Source organism: Sus scrofa, chromosome 13 (genome assembly GCF_000003025.6).
Source record: "Sus scrofa isolate TJ Tabasco breed Duroc chromosome 13, Sscrofa11.1, whole genome shotgun sequence".
Lineage (NCBI taxonomy): Eukaryota > Metazoa > Chordata > Mammalia > Artiodactyla > Suidae > Sus > Sus scrofa.
In genome coordinates, this window is record NC_010455.5 from 22831063 (window position 1) to 22851305 (window position 20243).

Here is a 20243-nt window from a genome sequence, read left to right on the forward strand (position 1 = left end):
TTCCTAGCGTCCCTCCACCCAGTGATAGGGAGCAGTGGGCATGAGAACTGGATATGGGGAAGGGGTCTTGGGGCCAACGGGCAGGTTTGAGCAGTGCGTCCACACTGGAAGGAGCATTCACTCCGGCTAGACCATGGCTGCCACTGAGACCAGTGGCCTGAGGTCGGGGGGGCTGTGCCCCTTGAGTTTTTGGAAGCCTCTAGTTCCAGCTCCTCCCCCACCCGGCAATCAGGAAGGAAAGGAGGGGGCAGCCAAGGTGTGGGAGAGGCGTCTTCCCTGCAAGGGCTGGACTGGCCTCTCCCACGATGGGTATCAGGGCTCCCTAAAGAGGGCTGTGCCTGGCTGCGAGCCCGAATTGGGGGTGGGGAGGACAGCCGAGATGCTGGAGGAAGCTCTGGCCGGCTTCCCCCACCTTCTGAAATGACCTCAATGGCACAGAGCCAGACTGCCACCCCCTCCCCCACCAGCCTTGGTCCTGCTTCCTCCTAACATTTGCTAGGGTGCCCGAGCCTTCTGGAGGTCAGGGATCAGGAACCCTCACAGTGGATTCCACGCCCCACATCTTGGCCCAGTTCAGCCCTCCATCCCTGCTGGCTCTTAAAGAGCTGGGTCAATATTTGTTGACTGACTAACTGATAGACTTAAGTATAAATGCCCAGTCTGCCGGGGTGTGTCCTGCAGGGCGGGAACAGGGATTGAGTTACAGTGGAGGGGGAGTCCTGGGCAGAGCCTGGCTCTGTGCCAGGCCCAGCACTGCCCACACACTGGGTGAAGGCCCCAGCAGTTTCCAGCAGGTAGGCCCAGGCAGGGCGGAGACTCCAGGACCAAGGGAGGGAGGGGTTGCTCTAAATAGGGGTGTATAGCAGCGGCAGCAGCAAAGGCAGCGTGCGGTCACTGCGATCAGGGTTGCGGAGGAGCCGGCGGAACTGGGGAAGGCAGTGAGCAGCCCGGCAGGTGAGAACACCAGTGGGGGCAGGGAGGCCGTGGCCGGAAGGACCCTCAGGGAAGAAAGTGGCGGATTTTCTTCAAGGTGGGGGTTTCCGTCTCCCAGAGTCCACACCCCTGGGGACCAGGCCCTGCCCCCTCCTCCCACTCCGGCAGGCAGCACCCCTCCTGCTCTCCTGAAAGGCATAGCAACCTCAGAGTCCGCCCTTTCACGGGTACCTCTGAAAGAGGAAGTTACACACCTGGTGGAGAGAAAGGGGCACCAGAGCTGGGAGGAGACTCGGGCGTGGGGGTGGGGGCCTGGAGAAGAAAGGGCGTGCCCAGGTGGGAGGAGCCCCAGAAGAGAGAAGGGGTACAGTGGAGGAAGAAAGGGGTACCAGAGGGGGTGCCTGGGGACTGGGGGCTGCTGGAGGAAGGGGGCACTAAAAGGGGGAGGAGAAGTCAGGAGGGGGGCCCTGGGAAGGGAGGATGCATGGGAGGAGAAAGGGGGCACCCACTGGGGACAGAAGGGCACCCAGACGAGGAAGGAGCACTGGGAGAGAGGGGTGTCAGAGGAGGAAAGGGCGCCCTGGGTGGAGAGGAAGTGAGTCCCCAGGGAAAGAAGGGAGCTTCCAGCAGGAGACAGTGGAGTGAGGATTCCCCACTCAGTGAGGGTGATGGAAGGGAGCTCCCAAGGGGACATCTTCCATGGGAGAGCCTGGTTGGTCTGAGGGGACACTCTGGGGAGGCAGGGGTCCCTGAGGAAGAAGGGACTGCCTGGGGGATAAAGAGGGTGCTGAGAGTGCCCCCTCCCTTTGAGCATCCCTTCTCCATCCCCTAGAAACCAGTTGGAAGCCGTAAGCACCGGTTCCATGGGGATGTGGCCTCAGGCCCTGGGTGCCTGAGAGTTTGGATCTGCAGGCTGGCCCTAGGAATCCGGGCATCCTCCAGCCCCCTGGGGGTGATGTTCTTCCCTCCGGTGAAACCAGCCCAGTCCCAGCTTTCTGGCCACAGTGTGACTTCCCTATCCCACAGGGGGCCCTGGTGACCCCTGTGCTGAGCCAGCCAGTCTTCCTGTCATTCTGTCACTGTTTCACCCTTAACCTGACCTACAGCCTATAGTCTGCACCTCTGGTCACTGCCTGCCTGTGCTCTGGTCGCTATCACTAAGTCACTTCTTCTACCAGTCACCACCAAATGTCACCATGCCTGTCACTAGATGTCATCGTGTTTCCTGTTGCTTGAGACCACCACCACATGGTGGTCAACTCGTCTGCCTGTCATTCATGTCTCTGTCACAGCAACAGGCCATTACCGTGACTCTCTTCTGGGTGCAGTGAGAGCACATGTGACCTTCACTCCTGCAGTCACAGGCTGAGTATCTTGCTGGGTGTCAGGCAGCTGCAGGGAACTTGAGGACAAGCCCCTGGCCTCAGATTCCTCTGCTCTAGTGAGGGAGACCTGACCATCAGCACACAGGGTCTCCAGCACAGATTCAGGGGGCCAGCTGTAGCCCCAGCAGGATCCCCATCTGCCCTTCCTCCTCTGGGAAGCTCCCTCTCACCTCTCCCCCCACATCCATGGGCACCTTGGCCGTCTCTGAGAGGGCTGGGTGTTTCCACTGTGAGCTCACCGGGGCCTGGGCCCCACCTGGACAAAGGCATAAGGAATGTAAGCCACTCGGTGACACCTGTTATGCTATGCCTCTGATTCTGTAACTGTATCTCCTCTCCCACCCAAGTCCCTTGGTCAGACAGGGTCAAGAGTGTTCCTCCTGCTGATATGACATGGCTGGAGTGGAGTGGGGAGGGAAGGGAACACTACTCAAGGGCCACAAGGGATGAGACATTCCGGAAGGACTCCTGGGTCTGTTGGGCAAAGCAGCAGCAAAAAAGAAAAATTGTAGCTGGCAGGATTTAGGTTACACGTTGAAAGAACTTCCGTGAGTGAAGGAATGACCAGACCTGATGCAGAGGTTCCTGAAGGAGGCGTGCAGGAACCCTGGGAGGGGTGCAGGTCATTGAGAGTCACCTGCCGACTTGTAACAAAATCCAGATCCCCAGACTCCTCTCATTCCAGGCTTCTTTCTCCTGAGCAAACCCAGAACTATGGAGCACAGCCAAGTTGCTGTTTGTAGAGCCAGTGGCTGTGTTTATTAAGCATTCAGCTCTGTTTCAAGAATTTGAGTGTATTTTGGCCTGATTTACCCAAACTGTTCAAGTGAGCTAAACCTGTCACTTAGAGTCACTGTGGAGTCCGTCACCATCTTCAGAGACAGTCCATGTGTGCCGAGTCTGTCCTGGGTTTGCAGAGCCTTTGTGTCATCTATAGAGCCTCTTTCTGTCCTAAGCCTATTTTGAGATCTTTTTAAACAGGCTGTCCTTATTTCCCCATGGATGAGATATTCTTTTATTGCAGAAGCTGCTTGGCACCAAGGCCTATCCCTCTCTACTGAGCTTGTCCTGCGTCCTTGCCTGGGACACCTCTTTTCTGTCCCTGTTTACCAAGCTTTGTCTGTTTATAGTACCTGTCCCTGTCAGCAGAACTTGTTTCCTCTGCAGGAAGTACTTCTATCTCTAGACTGTGTCCCTGTTCAAAGAGTCTTTTCCTATTTCAGAGCCTCGTTCTGTCTGCAGAACCCGAGCCCTGGTTGTACAGTCCACGGGATTTGTCAGGGCCTTTGCCTGTTTGCACAGCCTGTCTGAACTTCCCAGGAAAGAAACTTTGCTTGCAGGCTCTACTGCTATGAAGTTTCTCACCACCAGGGGTCGCTGTGTCTGAAAGCACCTGTGTCTTTCTACAGCGCACTTCCCTTTTGGCAGAGCACATGCCTGTCTGCACAGTCACTTCCTAATTACACGTGTACTTGTTAGTGGACTGTCCCTATTTACGGAGACTATCTGTTTCCAGAACTCATCCTGTCCCTATTTTCAGACCTTGGGCTGTCTATAGAACCCAGTCCTGTTTCAAGATCTTACCCATGTCTAGGGCATCTGCGTTGGAACACAGAACTGATTCCCTTGCTGGCTTCTTGCAGCAAATCCTGCTCCCTCTGAAGACATTGTCACATTAACAGAGGCTGTCTGTTTTCAGAGTCTGTGTGGTCTCCGAAACCTCTCCCTATCTGTAAAGTCTCCATCTACAGAGGCTTCGTCTACAGAACCATGCCCTTTGCAGAACCTGGATCTCTCCGCAGAGCTCACAAGTGCTTGCCCAGCCTGTTCCTATCTCCGTGTATGTAGGATTTGAGGTGGTTTCCTGAGGCTGTCCCTGAATGTGGAGCCTGACCATGCCTAGAAAGCTGTGGCCTGTTTCAGAGCCTGCCTTTGTCTTGGAAGCATTTCTCAAAGTGGGGATTCTGTGCTTGTTTGCAGAGCCTTGCCTATCAATGTGCCTGTCCATATCTTCGGAGATGGTCCCTTATACAAAGAGTCCCTGTCTTAAGGGTCTGTCCCCAGCCATATTTGCAAAGCTTTTCCCAGTTCTGCACAGCCCCTCCATACCTGCAGGACCTGGGACTGTTTGTAGAGCCTTTCTCAGTGTTCACAACCTTTGCTTGTTTGCCCAGCCTGTCTGAATTTCCCTTTCCCTCCTCTTTGTGGAGGTTGTCCTTACAAAGGTGGTCCCTGTCAACGGAACTCATCTTTGTCAGAAACTGTGCCCATTGCATCCCTCTCTTGGGTCTGAGGAAGCTGTCCCTGTTGGCAGAGCCTGTGATTGCATTCAGACCCTTTTCTACCTGTATAGCCTATCCCTCCCTGCAGGTGCTATGACTCTTTGCACAGCCATTTCCTTAACTGTCTGGAAGACCCATGCCAATTTGCCTTGGGTACAGAGACTGTCTTTGTCTACAGGATTCTGTCTCACTTCAAGAGCCTGTCCCCATTTGCAGACTCTGTCCCTACCTGCAGCCTCTGTTGTTACTAGAAGAGCCTTTGCCTGCCTGCATAGTCTATCACCATCTATAGGGACTATCCCTGGCTGCAGATCCTGTGTCTGCAAAGCCTATTTCGAACTCCCTGGCTGTTTGCAGAGGTTGTCCATAGACTCAAAGCCTATCAGTGCCCACAGAGCTCAGCTCTGTTTCAAGAGCACAAACAGAAAAGAAGCCAGGTACCTGTTTGCAAAGCTTCTGAGCTAATGTCTGCAATACTTGTCCTGGTTTGCCGGCTCTTGTGTTTATGTAGCCTTCCTCATGAAAGACACAGGCTATGATGAAGGGGCTTTGGAGAGCTGTGGGTGGGGAGGGCTCTGGCTTGGAGCCCAGAGCACAGGTGGCCGAGGCCTGAGGACTCTGGTTCTTGTTTCCTCGCTCACTCCCTCTCGACCTAGGATGGACACCCTCAAGGGCCTCTCGGCCATCAAGAACCAGAGGGACCTCCACATATGGATCATCGAGGTGAGCACACGGCCAAACAAGAGCTGCTACCACAGAGAGTGTGTGTGTCCCAGTGACTAGGCTTCTTGGGCCCCCGACTCCAGCTCCCTCCCCCACCTCACCCCAAGGGTCGTGGTTGAGGGGGGAGGGGCACTCCCAAGTTGTTGCCAGGCACCCTTCTCTCCCAGAACCTGAAGATGGTGCCGGTCCCCGAGAAGGCTTATGGGAACTTCTTCGAGGAACACTGCTACATCGTCCTGCGCGTGAGCACTGAGGCGTCTCCAAGGGGGCGGGGCATGGCCCAGTTGCGGAGAGGGGGGTTGATGGTGCAGACAGAGATCTCCTGGGAAGAGGTGGGCTGGGAGCCCGCGAGGGGGCTGCTGCTGTTGAGGCCTCTTCTCCCTCCCCACCCCATCCTCCATCTCCCGTCCATGGAAGCACCTGACCAAGGTACAGCCTCACCTCAATGTCCACCCCGCCTCATCCCTCGGGCCCCACCCCATCCCTCAGCCTCCCAGCACACACCCAGACACAGACACAAACACCTGGGCCCTAGGTCCCCCAGGAGGCCGCACAGGGGGCGACCAAAGACCTGCACTACTGGGTCGGGAAGCTGGCCGACCCTGAGGCGCTGGCCGCGGCCGGCTCCTTCATCCAACACCTCCAGGAGGCGCTGGGTGGCGCCACCGTGCAGCACCGCGAGGTGCAGGGCCATGAGTCGGCCTGTTTCCACAGCTACTTCCGCCCCGGAATCATGTGAGTGAGGGGCGGGAGGGGAAGGAGCGGTGGGCGGGCTGGCACCCTGGGACAGTGGTCACCCTCAGCACCACCACAGTGTGTGCGGTGTTTTCTTTGGGGAGGGAAGGGGTAGCAGTTTATTGACAGTACAAATTATACTGTACAGCCCACCCATTTCAAGTATACAGTTCAGTGTTTTTTTTAGTATGTTCACAGACCTGTGTGACCATTGCCACAATTTTAGAACATTTTCATCACCCCAAAAAGAAACCCGGTGCCCTTTAGCAGCATTCCCCAGCTCCCCCAACAGTCCCTTCCCCCAGTCTGTATAGATTTGCCTCTTCTGGATATTTCATTTTTATTGGAATTATACCACACTGTGTATGGACAGACCACATTTTATTTATGTATTCATCACCTAATGGATATTTGGGTTGTTTCCACTTTTTAGCTGTTACGGATAATACTGTTATTAACATTCGTGTACAAGGTTTGGGTTCCCCCCCAGTTTTATTGAGATACAATTGACATATAGCACTGTATGAGTTTAAGGTGTACAGCATAACCGTTTGACTTGCATGGATGGTGAAATGATTACTGCCATAAGGTTGCTCACTATTCATCACGGCGTACAAGTTTTTGCATGGACATTCATGGTTCATTTCTTTTGGATTTATACCCAGAAAGAAACACCAATGTTGTTTTGAGTTTGCTTTTATCCTACTGTGCTCAGTAGAAACATGTCTTTTGCTGTAAATATGTAAACAAATTTGTTTCAAATATTTATTAAATTAATTGCTGCAACAGGGAAATCTATTCAATATGCTGTAATAACCTATATGGGAAAAAATAATGGAGTATATATATATGTGTAACTGAATCACTTCGCTGTACACCTAAAATGAATACAACATTGTAAGTCAACTATACTCCAATAAAATTAAAAAAAAATAATTGCAGTAGATTAGATTAAGTCCTAGGGAATTGTCCATATTCAGTTATTTCTGTTGAAATTAATACACGTATATAGTATAGACATATGCACACATATTTACACGCATATGCAGAAAACAGGCCACCCCATATATGTCCACATGCCTACACACGTGTTCACATCTGCACTTACCATTGCATGCGGCAGCATATGATCTCACAGGGCACCCCATGCTCTCCTCAGCTACAGGAAGGGAGGCTTGGCCTCTGGCCGCAAGCATGTGGAGACCAATGTGTACAACATCCAGCGACTGCTGTGCATCAGAGGGAGGAAGCCCGTGTCGGCCACCGAGGTGAGCTGCTAGGAGTGCCCCTTGACCTTGGATTCAGCTAGACTGTAGGTCCTGGGGTATAGGGAAGTGTAGAGGGTAGTGAGGGGAGGGGGACCACATTCCGCAATGGCCCATCCTAATGAGGAAGAGAGAAGGCAGAGGCAGGCTTCCAGCTCTACCCCTGCCAGGGTTCCTCTGACCCTCTGTTTCATCATCTGTCTCATGGGCGTGTTGAGAACTAGGGAGGTGAGGCACACAGGATAATGCACGTGGATGGCCTTGTAAGCAGCACCGTGGGAAGCGGCATGATTTGGGGGGGGGGTGCACAGCCCCAGTCTCTCACACATTGTCACTGTCACCCATAGGCACACACAGCTTCTCCACTGTTGCGCCTGGGGCTACTCTGATCTTGCAGCATTCCCTGGTGGCTCAGTGTATTAAGGATCTGGGTTGTCACTGCTGTGGCACATCGCTTCCTGGCCTGGAACTTTTGAATGCCACAAGCGTGGCAAAATGTATATATTTATACTGATCTTAGGGTTCCCGTTGTGGCTGAGATGTTAACAAACCTGACCAATATCCATGCAGTCATGGGTTCGATCCCTGGCCTTGCTGAATGGGTTAAGGATCTGGTGTGGCTGCAGCTGTGGTATAGGCTAGCAGTTAAAGCTCTGATTCAACCCCTAGCCTGGAAACCTCCGTATGACATGGGTGTGGCCCTAAAAAGACAAAAGACCAAAAAAAAAAGTTTACTGCCTCTGATGCTAATGGTGACCCCTGGGTGGTGCACATTACTGTCTGCATGGTGTGTGGCAGCTCTGTGACTCACAGGTGATCCCACCCAGGCTCACACAGTGTCACCCACAGATTCAGTGACCACACATCCCAGAGCCTGCAGAGCCACCATGCAGCCCCAGGTTTTGCTTGATATCCTGGCATAATTGTTCAGAGCCCCAGCCTCCACTTTTACTCTCAAAAGTGTCTGTTGGGATAATTGCCCTTATCCCCAGATAATACACTGTCCCCAGGCACACATGCACTGTCATCCAGGGTCTCACATGTTTATTCACACTGGATGCACATGTACACACATCTACACACGTGAATAAACTGATACCTGTGCCCCACTGTATCCATGTACACCTGTGCATCGAGTGAGAAGTGTCAGAGTCACAGACACCCTGTGAAATACAGCATTACCTATAGTCACACATGCCCAGAGATGCACCCAGTCACACCCAGAGAATGACCTTCAGGGTCTCACGTGGTTACACAGATGTGTACTTGCACACCATCAGAGCAGTGTTACACTCACACTTTCACCCAGTTACACACAGCTTCCTGCACACAAGTAATACACCGGAGCCATGCTCACATAAGCAGGGACAGGCTGCAGTGCCCCTCCACCTGGGTGTAGGTGGTATGACACTCTGTCTCCCTCCTTGACACCCTCCCCCCTGCTCTGAAAGGTGGAGCTCTCCTGGAACAGCTTTAATAAGGATGACATCTTCCTGCTAGACCTGGGCAATATGATGATCCAGTGGAATGGGCCCAAGACCAGCACTGCTGAGAAAGCGCGAGTCAGTATCTTCCCCGGGACCAAGGGATGCAGGACTTGGGGGAGAGGGGTCCTCCAACTGTCCGCCCTCCAGTTACCCAAAGAGGCAAGCTTGGCTCTCCACCTTAGAAGTTGAGAAGCACCTATAAGCTGAGTCCAGATCCCCCACTGGCGGTACCCCTGGATGCCAGGATAAGGGGATACCTCCCTTGCCCCCGGTCTTTGGGAGCTGAGCAGTGACAAGAAGGATCTAGAAGGACTGCCTAAGAGGTAAAGGGAACATGCTGGGGAGTTCCCCGACTGCCATGTCCTCTCCCGCAGGGCCTGGCCCTGACCCGCAGCCTCAAGGACAGGGAGCGTGGTGGTCGTGCACAGATTGGCATAGTGGACGATGAGGTTGAAGCCCCTGAGCTCATGCAGATCATGGAAGCTGTGCTGGGTCGCAGAGTGGGCAACCTGCGTGCCGCCATGCCCAGCAAGAGTATCAACGAGGTGCAGAAGGCCAGTGTCCGCATCTACCAGTGAGCAGACCTTGGGAGTGGGTGAGGTGGGTGGGATAGCCCAGGCATGGAGGTCCATCATCATTATGCAATAACATGGTGTCTCTAGGAAGCCCTCTAGAAACATCTTGGGTGTTTCTGGGGCAAGCCGTGTGGTACTTTGGGCCCAGCCTGTTCTCTTGCATGGCTGCCTTTCTGAGAAACCCATTGTATAAGCAGAGCAAGCGAGGCCCCAAGAGAACCAGAGAGTTGCCTAGACTCCAGGGCAAGGCTGCAGTGAAGACCTCAATTCAGGGTTCCAGCCCCCATGCCTTCTGCCTCTGGGTGGAAGGTTGGGGGTGGTGGTGGTAGCTGGATTGGCACCAGGCCAGGGAAGAGTTGAACTCCCCAAATGGATGCCTTTCCCCTAGTGTCTACGAGAAGGGCAAGGACCTGGTGTTCCAGGAGTTGGCGACCTGCCCACTGACCCAAGATCTACTTCAGAAGGAGGTGAGGCAGGCCTGGCCACAGCCACCATATCCCTCCCTACCCATCCCACAGCCCCAGCTCAGTCTGGATCACCTACTGACCAGTCCCTCTTTTGCTCCCAGGACTGCTACATCCTGGACCAAGGTGGCTTCAAGATCTATGTGTGGCAGGGACACATGTCCAGCCTTCAGGAGAAAAAAGCTGCCTTCAGCCGGGCCCTGGTGAGGCTGTGGAGCCTTGTCTCAGAGGGACATAGCGCTGCCCTGGGGTTTGAATGGGGAGGCAGCCCTGCCTGGGGTCTGAGGGAGGAAATGGCCCCACCATGCAGTCTAAGCTGGGAGACATCCATGTCCTGGGGTCTAAAGAGAAAGGTAGCCCACCCTGGGGCAAGGGGGCGGGGGAGATACATCCTGCCCTGGGAATCCTGTCTGATGGAAGAGGACATAACCCTGCCGTGGGGTCTCAGCTTGGAGATTTGGCCGCCCTGTCTGAGGGAGGAGACACAGCTTGCCATAGCCGGCCCTTCGGGGGCCCGGACTAAGGGGACCCCGCCTGTCCTCAGGGACCTCGGAGAAGTCGGTAATGCTGGTGCCAGCTCCGTAAGCGGGTCACGAGCTTGGTTAATTAACTCTGCTCAGGGCCCGGCTGGTCCCGCGGGTGGAGCGGAGCAGTGGGCCCTCGGGCCGCACGCCTGACAGAGCCCCTACCACAGGGCTTCATCCAGGCCAAAGGCTACCCGAGCCACACCAACGTGGAGGTGGTGGACGACGGCGCTGAGTCAGCTGCGTTTAAGCAGCTATTCCAGTCGTGGTCTGGAGAGCAGCGCGGGAACAAGAACCACCGAGGCACGAGGGGGCGTGGCTGGGGGCGGGGCGGAGCTTTCTGAGTCGTGGGCGGAGTGGGACCGGAGGGGGCGGGGCCTGGCTGGCGCGCGAGGGGTGAGGGGGCGTGACTGGAGGGGCAGGGCAGTGACACCCTGTTTCACCTTCAGGTAAATTGCTTCAGGTAAAGCTGGACGTGGGCAAGCTGCACAGCCAGCCTGAGCTAGCGGCCCAGCTCAGAATGGTGGATGATGGCTCTGGGAAGGTGGAGGTAAGGGACACTGGCCTGGCTGAGGGATGATGGGCGCACAGGTGCAGACTGTGACTTCAGGTGAACCGCATTGCGGCTAAAGTGACCCAGGTACACCCAGGTGCACATCTACACAAAATTAGGGGCACCTGGGGGCTTGTGTGCGTATAAACACACCCTCCCCCAGCCAGCTTATACATGTCGCAGCTACAGTCACACACAGCCATGGCTGCCTGCTCGGTAGCACTCATGGCACCCAGCACAGTAATGTTCAAACGATGAATGGTGCCCTTTTGTCATGTGTATGACACAACCATACATATTATAATGTAGACACACACACTCACACCTTGTAATTGTACTTAATAACAGCATAATTGCAAACATATCACTGTACAAACTCTACATCACATGTGATCACAGGCCCACACACCCCACACACCCCACCCCCAACACACAGTCACACAGTCAGCCACCCACCTGGTCTCAGAGCAGTGTCTGGGAGATGCAGGGATTGGGGGCCATTTGCTGGCTCTGTACAGGGCAGAGTTGTATCTTGACTTATTGGCTCACCCCTGGGAATGGCCTTTAATTCCTTTGGGCCTCTGTTTTTTTATCTATAAAATGGGGGTAAAAGCTGTGCTCCCACTGACCCTGATGCTGGTATGGGGGTGCTGTGACATTATAGGAACAGGACAACTGGGCTTGTGTGAGGGGTGCTAGTTCTTAAAGTAGGCCAAGGTCAGAGGAAATACTTTTTCTCCAAGATTCCCTGTGACATTTGCCCTCATGTGGATTGATGGGGCTGTGAATGGGGAGAGACTGAGATGAGGAGGGCCAGGGTAAGAGAGGATAGGGAGGGGGGTCAGGGAGAGACAGTGGAGACTGAGAATGACAGAGGAGAGACAGGGAGTTCCCTTTGTGGCTCAGTGGTTAACGAACCCAACTAGGATCCATGAGGACACGGATTCAATCCCTGGCCTCGCTCAGTGGGTTAAGGATCCAGTGTTGCCGTGAGCTGTGGTGTAGGTTGCAGACACGGCTCAGATCCTATGTTGCTGTGGCTGTGGCTGTGGCTGGCGGCTACAACTCCAATTCGACCCCTAGCCTGGGAACCTCCATATGCTGTGGGTGCAGCCCTAAAAGGCAAAAAAAAAAAAAAAAAAAAGAGGGACAGAATGGGGGGGAGGTGGGGTGCAGAGAATGGAGAGTTAAGGGCACAGGGAGAGGAGAAAAGGGATCAGAGAGAAGTGGGGTGCCCAGGGAGAGACAGAGGGGCAACCAGGAGAGAGAGAAGAGGAGAGACAGCAAAGTGAAGAAAAGGACAAGCAGGAGAATAGAGGGATCTGCACCCAGACCCTAAGTACAAAGGCAGGAAGGACCCCCCCCCCCTGCCAGCAGGCTGGGGGACAGACAGGCATGGGAAGGGCTGGAGCCAGGAGGCCTGGCCATCAGGTTAGTGCTACAACTAGAGGCGTGTGGTTGGAGTCAGCTGCTTCTGCAAAGTACAGGATTCTGGGTGCTCTGGTCTTTTCCAGAGACAGCTGTCAGGCTCTGTGAGAGCACAAGAAGCCCAGGTATCTCTTGCCTGTCAAGGTGAGTGTTGTTAGCCCCACTTTACAGGTGGGAAAAACTGAAGCTCAGAAAGGTCTCCTGCCAGTGTGGTTTGACTGGGGTCTGCCTGGCCCAGAGCCCGTGCTCGGCTACACACAGGAACAAGAAATCCCACTGATAAGTGTGACAAAGTGTTTCCCTTTGTCTTTGAACAGGCTTTGCTTTTTACGTGACACTTGAAAAAAGGAAATTTGGGAGTTCCTGTGTGGCTCAGTGGTAACAAATCCAGCTAGTATCCACGAGGGTGCAGGTGTGATCCCTGGCCTCCCTCAGTGGATTAAGGATCCGGTGTTGCCATGAGCCACAGTGTGGGTTGCAGATGTGGCTCAGATCTAGCATTGCTGTGGCTGTGACATAGACCTGCAGCTGCAGCTCCAATTTGACCCCAGCCTGGGAACTTCCAAATGCCATGTGTGCAACCCCAAAAAGCAGAAAAAAAAAAAAAGAAAAAGAAAATAGAAAAAAATTATTTCCAAGAGCCCCAAGGCCTTGCTTCTACCCAGCCTCTGCTGTGCACTGAGCAGCGAGCACCTGTGCAAGACCTGCCTGGCCCTAACCCAGACTATGGCTGGTGGAGTCAGGCTGTGCTGGCACGTGGCAGCTTCTGGAGTCCTCACCACTTATAGGTCCCACAGGCCATCTCAGAGTCCTGGCTGAGAGCAGGCTGGCCTGAGTGTGCTGGGTCCCGGGGTCCATGGGGAAGCACAGAGTGTGAGGTAGGTGCAGGGCTGGGGCCAAGCTTGTTTCCTGGCTGGACCCAGGATAGGTGGGCTGGTTCGGGTGGAGGCACCACCTGTACCTGTTGGTCCCCTGCTCCCCAGGTGTGGTGCATCCAGGACTCCTGCAGACAGTCCGTGGACCCCAAGCATCATGGGCAGCTGTGTGCAGGCAGCTGCTACCTTGTCCTCTACACGTACCAGAGGATGGGCCTCATCCAGTATATCCTATACTTGTGGCAGGTGCGCCGGCCTGAGGGAGATGGTGGGAACCCTAAAGCCCCAGAGCTGAGGATCTGAGAATGGGGTCTGGGAGCTGCACCAGGCCCTCACCACTCCTTCCCGCAGGGCCTCCAGGCTGCTGTGCACAAGATCAAGGCCCTAAACAGCAACGCTGAGGAGCTAGACATCATGTACCACGGAGCCCTGGTACAGGAGCACGTGACCATGGGCAGTGAGCCCCCTCACTTCCTTGCCATCTTCAAGGGTCAGCTGGTGGTCATTCAGGTAGGTCCCACCTTGCTTCCCTGGCCACAGCCTCTCTGGCTCCTCTGTGTGTCCTTCTCTGTAGGCCAGGGGCCCAGCTTATCATCCCTCAGCTTCTTGGTGCTTGAATGAGTTCCGAGGGTGAACCCTCAGAGGGGTCTGTTTAGAAAAGGCCAATTTCCCTATTCTAGACTGAGGGAACCTTCACCCTCTACACTCAGAGGGCCCAGAAAACACAGGTGGCTTCAAGAGAGGGAGTCCTGGAGTTCCCGTTTTAGCTCCGTGGTAACAAACCCAACCAGTTACCATTACGATGAGGTTTGACCCCTGGCCCTGCCTAGTGGGTTCAGGATTTGACATTGCTGTGAGCTGTGGTGTCGGTCACAAACTTGGCTTAGATCTGGCCTTGCTATGGCTGTGGCATAGACCAGCAGCTGCAGCTCTGATTTGACCGCTAGCCTGGGAGCCTCCACATGCTGCAGGTGCAACCCTAAAAAGACAAGCAAACACAGAGAGGGAGTCCTTGGTCCTGAGGAAGTTTGTTCCCCACCAGGAGAGTGGGGTGGCCCCAGGAGCCCTTGCCTCAGCCTTATATCCTGTCCTCTTGTAGGGGAGTGCTGGCCCCATTGGGAAGGGCCAGCCAGTGTCCGCCACGAGGCTCTTCCACATACAAGGCACCGACAGCTGCAACACCCAGACCATGGAGGTGCCAGCTCGTGCCTCAGCCCTCAACTCCAATGACATCTTCCTGCTGGTCACAGCTGGCCTCTGCTACCTCTGGTTTGGGAAGGTACCCCAGCAATGACCACTTGACTCATGCCCAGGGCAGTGGTGCCAGGCCAGGGACGGGTCCATGCTACACTGGAGGATGATGTCAAATCCAAGCCTCAGGCTGGGAGGGAGGTGGGGAGAGGCCACAGCAACCCCTCTGGAACCTGGGGGAAGTTACTAAGTGACAGGTGGACCTGGGTGTCCATGAGTCAGAGCCAGGCCAAGCCCAGGCTGCCTCCCTTCCTTACTGCCTCATGCAGGGACCGCGTCCCTTCCCAAGTCTCTTGGGAAAAAGAGGAGGCATAGTCCAGGTTGCCAGGGTTTCCTCTGATCTTCAGCATAAACCATGAATGATCTCCAAGTCTGGGGGTCCCCCTCCTGTGCTCTGGACCCCAGGAGGGTCCCGATCTTTGTGACCTTGGTTTGCTGAGGATACTGAGGCCAGGAGGGAGAGGAAGGAAGACCCTTGGTCATGTATGACCATTCATGAGCCTGGGCCTCCAGTGCCTCAGGCCCAGCTCCCCACAGACCCTCATTCGTGGGGGATGTTGGGCTGGAGGTGAGGACCCTTCCCCTGCAGGGCCTGAGCCCCTCTTTGCCTGCCAGGGCTGCAGCGGTGACCAGCGTGAGATGGCACGGACGGTGGCCACTGTCATCTCCATGAAGAACCAGGAGATGGTGCTGGAGGGTCAGGAGCCTCCCCATTTCTGGGAGGCCCTGGGGGGCCCAGCGCCCTACTCTAGCAGCAAGAGGTGACAAGGCTGGGAGGAGGGTGCTGTCCTGACCCAGAGGAGACTGAGGCTCAAGAGAGTGGTGACTAATTAAAGGTCACACAGGGAGGTGGAGAGGCCAGACTAGAACTGAGAACTCTTGACTCCTCAACTCATGGGCGCCCAGGAGCACAGCCCATTTCTTTCCCCCCTAACTTGGAGCAGGATGCTGGATAGCAGGGCTGTGGCGCCCTCTGCTGGCCATATATGCTCCCTGCCTGGTCCCTGACACAGACCATCCCATTGGCAGAGGGCCAGAGGGCAAAGCGCCATGCCCCAACCCCACCATCCCCAGAGTATGGCGTGGTATGATATACGGGTCAACAGCGTGTGTGGAGTGTGCAAGAGTAGTGTGTATGTGTGCTGGGTAAATGGATAAGGGTGTGTATTAGAGGGTAGGGCAGAGTGAGGCCTCAAAGGGAACAGGGAGCGGAGTGCTGGCCACTCTGTGTGTCTGTGGAGCCCAGCTATGTGCCATACTTCCCCAGGTCACTTGCTCCTAAGCGCCACTGTCTCCCCCTCAGCCTAGCTTCCCTTCTCCCACCTTCAGCCTAAGGTTGGATTCCTGGGCTCCCGCCAGGGGTGGAACCAGCATCTCCTCCCTCCTGCAGAGGCAGGGCTCCAGCTAGGCCCTCCCTCCCCATGAGCCAGCCATCCCCTCCCTGCTGGGAAAACTCATGGGGCCCTTGTGCCATAGTGGCTGGCAGATCACCTAACCTGCTTGCCCCACTGACACAGGGGGACGTGGAAGCCCACAGAGGGGTGGGGCATCCCTGGAGTGGATCAGGAGATGGGGGAAGCTGAGGGGTTGTGTCCCAGCCCCTGGGGTGGGGCCCCTGTACTGAGGCTGGCTTGGCCCAGGCTGATCAGAGGCTGAGCTCTCCCTACCCCCCTCACCACCCTGTGTCATGCTGGCCAGGCTCCCCGAGGATGTGTCCGACTTCCAGCCACGACTGTTTGAGTGCTCCTGCCAGACGGGGCCCCCAGTCCTCACAGAAGTGGTGTTCTTTAGCCAAGAAGACCTGGACAAGTATGACGTCATGTTATTGGACACCTGGCAGGAGGTGTGGCAGCCTGGGTGCCTGGCTGGGGTGGGAATGGGGTGTGTCTGAACCTGTGTAACTGGGCGTGAGTGTGTAACTTTGTGTCTCTACCCATGTGACTGCATATAAGGCTGCGAGTGAGTGTCTGTCTGTGACACTGTGATACTGAGTGACTAGGCGATTGTGTGACCATGGATGAAAGCAGCGATGACTCTGTATTCCAGGGAGGCTATGGGTGTGTGTCTGGGATACCAGTGTCGTCGTGACCATTTGTGTAGTTTGTTGTAACTCTGTTGCTTTATGATGGTATTTGTGAGCTCAGGTGACTGAGCAAGTGCCTGTGGCTGACATGTTGGTGCTGCGTGGGCAGCCGTAAAGTGACCGTGTCTGTGTGTGAGAGAGAGATGCCTCCATGTGACTGCATTTGATCTCTCGTTTATTTCCTCCTTGATCTTTATTATTTCCTTCCTTCTGCTGACGTTAGGTTTTACTTGTTCTTTTTCTAATTCTTTTAAGTGGTAGGTTAGGTTATTTATTTGAGTTTTTTTTTGTTTTTTTGTTGTTGTTGTTTTTTTCTTGTTGTTGTTGTTGTTGCTATTTCTTGGGCCGCTCCCGTGGCATATGGAGATTCCCAGGCTAGGGGTTGAATCGGAGCTGTAGCCACCGGCCTACGCCAGAGCCACAGCAACGCGGGATCCGAGCCGCGTCTGCAACCTACACCACAGCTCACGGCAACGCCGGATAGTTAACCCACGAGCAAGGGCAGGGACCGAACCCGCAACCTCATGGTTCCTAGTCGGATTCGTTAACCACTGCGCCACAACGGGAACTCCTATTTGAGTTTTTTCTTGTTTTTTGAGGAAGGCCTCTATCCCTCTGAACTTCCCTCTTAGGACTGCTTTAGCTACATCCCATAGATTTTATTTTATTTAGCCACGCCTGTGCCATGCAGAAGTGTCCAGGCAGGGGTCAAACCTGTGCCATAGTAGTGACCCAAGTCACAGCTGTGACAATGCCAAATCCTTAACCCATTGAGCCACCAGGGAACTCCATCCCATAGATGTGATTTGGTTGTATTTTCATTGTCATTTGTTTGTCTGTGTACCTATATTTGCCTTTGTGTATGCAGCTGTGTTTAATGGCTGTGCGGGCAAGTAACTGGCTATAACTGATCAGATGCGCCATAACTGGTGACACTGTCAGAGAGAGACTGTGTGACCAGCTACGGGTGTGAGTGCCTGAGTGACCGTATTCATGTGATTAATCATATTGCCGTGTGGCTGGATGTGGTAGTGTTTCAGGCTACTTCTGTTTTTCAGGCTGTGCTTGGCTGTGTGATCCAGTGTGACTGGTTTATGTGCAGCTGTGTGTGAGTGCGGGTGACAGTGCGTGGCTGTGATTTGCTGTCTGGTGGCTGGCGATGGACGTCGTGTCCATGTAGATGCTGGGGACTCTGTGTGAATGTGGCCAGGAGGCCTTCAGGCTCCCATCTCACACAGAGTTGAACCAAACCCTCCCTCCAGCCCTGTGACCAGCGGCCCTAATCCTTCTACCCGCTCACCCCACTCCAGCCACCGTGGCCTCCTGGCATGTTCAGGGCCTTTGCACCACATATTTCCTCTGTTCAGAACACTTTCCTTTGAGACATACACGTGAGTCATACCCCCTCCTCCCTCAGATCTTGACTCAGATGTCATCTTTTCAGTAAGGCTCTCCCTGACTCTAATTTAAAATGACAGTACCCGGAGGTCCCATTGTGGCTCAGTGGATTAAAAACCTGACATAGTGTCCAAGAACATGTGGGTTTGGGACCTGGCATTGCTGCAGATTGCGGCGTAGGTTGCAGATGTGGCTCAGATCTGCTGTGGCTGTGGCTGTGGCTGTGGCTGTGGCATAGGTCTGCAGCTGTGGCTCCAATTTGACCCCTAGCCCAGGAACTCCTGTCTGTTGCAGGTGTGGCTGCAAAAAAAAGTCAGTTAAATTAAAAAAAAATTTTTTAATTTAAATTATAAATAGGGACAGGGAGTTCCTATTGTGGCTCAGTGGGTTTCAAACCCAACTAGTATCCATGAGGATGTGGGTTCGTTCCCTGATCTCGCTTGTGAGTTAAGGATCTGGTGTTGCTGCAAGCTGCAGTGTAGGTCACAGACACAGCTTGGATCCTGTGTTGCTGTGGCTGTGGTGTAGGCTGGCAGCTGCAGCTCTGATTAGACCCCTAGCCTGGGAACTGCTGTGGGTGTGGCCCTAAAAAATTGAAAAAACCCACTCCCCACCACACTTTTCTTCTTTCTCTGCCCTATTTTTCTCATCTGATATGCTACATAGTTTTACTTATTTTCGTATCTCTGCCAGTAACATGAAAGCTCTATAAGGGCGGGGATTTTCGTCTTTTTCATGATTGAGTCCCCAGTACCTAGAACAGTGCCTGGCACACGATCATCAGTGCTTAGTAAATACTCATGGATTGACCAAACACCTGCATGCCTGTGACCTTCTGGCACATTTATGGGTGTGTGGGTGTGCAGCCAGCCTGCTGGGTGTGTCTGGTTGGCTGGGATGTGTGGGGGTGGTTCTGAGACCACACATGGACAGGGCGGGGAGGGAAGTGGTCAGGTCCAACCACTCAAGGCAAGACCCTGTCTGTGGCCCAGATCTTCCTGTGGCTGGGGGCAGCTGCTAGCCAGTGGAAGCAGGAGGCAGTGTCCTGGGGCCAAAGTACCTGAAGACACACCCAGCAGGGAGGAGCCCGGCCACGCCCATCGTGCTGGTCAAGCAGGGCCACGAGCCTCCCATCTTCACTGGATGGTTCCGCACCTGGGACCCCTACAAGTGGACCGTGAGTGAGGCCTGGACCCCCCATCCCCTCCCTAATCCAGCAGTCTGCCCTGGCAGACTGAGGGGAGCCAATTGCCCTGCCCAAAGACCACCAGCCTGTGGGGGGAACCTGGGCCCCTTGGTGCCCCTCCCTCCTCCCCTACCCTGATTCTTGCCCTCAGAACAACCAGTCCTATGAGGAGGTGGTAGAGGGCAGCCTGGGAGCCGTATCTACCATCTCGAAGATAACAGCAGTGAGTACTGGGTCCTCCTGGGGGTCCGGGCTTGGCTGGCGTGGTCCAGGAAAGGAGCCCATGGGAGCCCATCTTCCCCAGCTGAGTCCCCTCTCCTGACAGGATGTCAGCAACTTCCAGCTGTCCAAATGTCCCAGCACCGGTAGGCCAGGCCTGTGGGCCCTCAGGGGCTCTGAGAACAGCTCTGAGAACAAGCTGGAGCTGGGCCCCAAGGTGGGGGGCAGCAGCAGGAGCACCAGCAGCACCAGCAGCTACCAGGCAGCCCCAGAGCCGTGAGCAACGGGGGCCTGCCCCGCGAGCAGCTGATGCACCAGGCCGCCGAGGACCTGCCAGAGGGGGTGGACCCGGCCCACAAGGAGGTGGGTGCCTGAGACCCCCTGCCACTCACTGCCCCAGAACTAGTGATCTGAGGCTGAGCTGGAGGCACCTGGGGCATGAGCCACCGATAGTAGGCAATGGGCAGGGGCCCAGGGAGATGTGTGTCCCAGAGGGGGTGATGGGCAGGGAGATGTGGGAGAGGATGACATCTCTGGGCTCAGTTGACATCTCTGCACCCACTCCTCCCCCACCCCCCGACCCCAGTCCTATCTCTCAGATTCGGACTTCCAAGATATCTTTGGGAAGTCCAAGGAGGAGTTCTACAGCATGGCCAAGTGGAGGCAGCAGCAGGAGAAGAAGCAGTTTGGCTTCTTCTGAACCCAGGCCCTACCCCTGTCTGTGCCACCCACACAGCCAAGACCCCTGAGGGTACCTCCCCCACCCATACCTGACACTCTCGGCAGAACCTCCTGGCCCTCCCCACTCAGAGACTCCTGGGTCACTTAAATAAAAGTCTGTGGTCTGCACAAGGTGTAGCGAGTGGGTTTTCAGGTC

At 54.9% G+C, this 20243-nt stretch overlaps 1 protein-coding gene across 1 annotated transcript; it reads left to right on the forward strand.

Annotated features, from left to right (window-relative positions):
* VILL (villin like) lies at positions 805 to 20220 on the forward strand. Its single transcript, XM_003358368.5, is given in 22 exon segments — positions 805 to 954; positions 5257 to 5323; positions 5491 to 5565; positions 5859 to 6058; positions 7218 to 7326; positions 8775 to 8885; positions 9185 to 9384; positions 9774 to 9852; positions 9954 to 10052; positions 10544 to 10676; positions 10823 to 10923; positions 13338 to 13475; positions 13581 to 13739; positions 14329 to 14508; positions 15096 to 15241; positions 16179 to 16323; positions 18954 to 19014; positions 19017 to 19138; positions 19299 to 19370; positions 19473 to 19619; positions 19622 to 19729; positions 19953 to 20220. Coding segments are annotated over 21 exon segments (2565 nt in total). The 5' UTR covers positions 805 to 954; position 5257; the 3' UTR covers positions 20067 to 20220.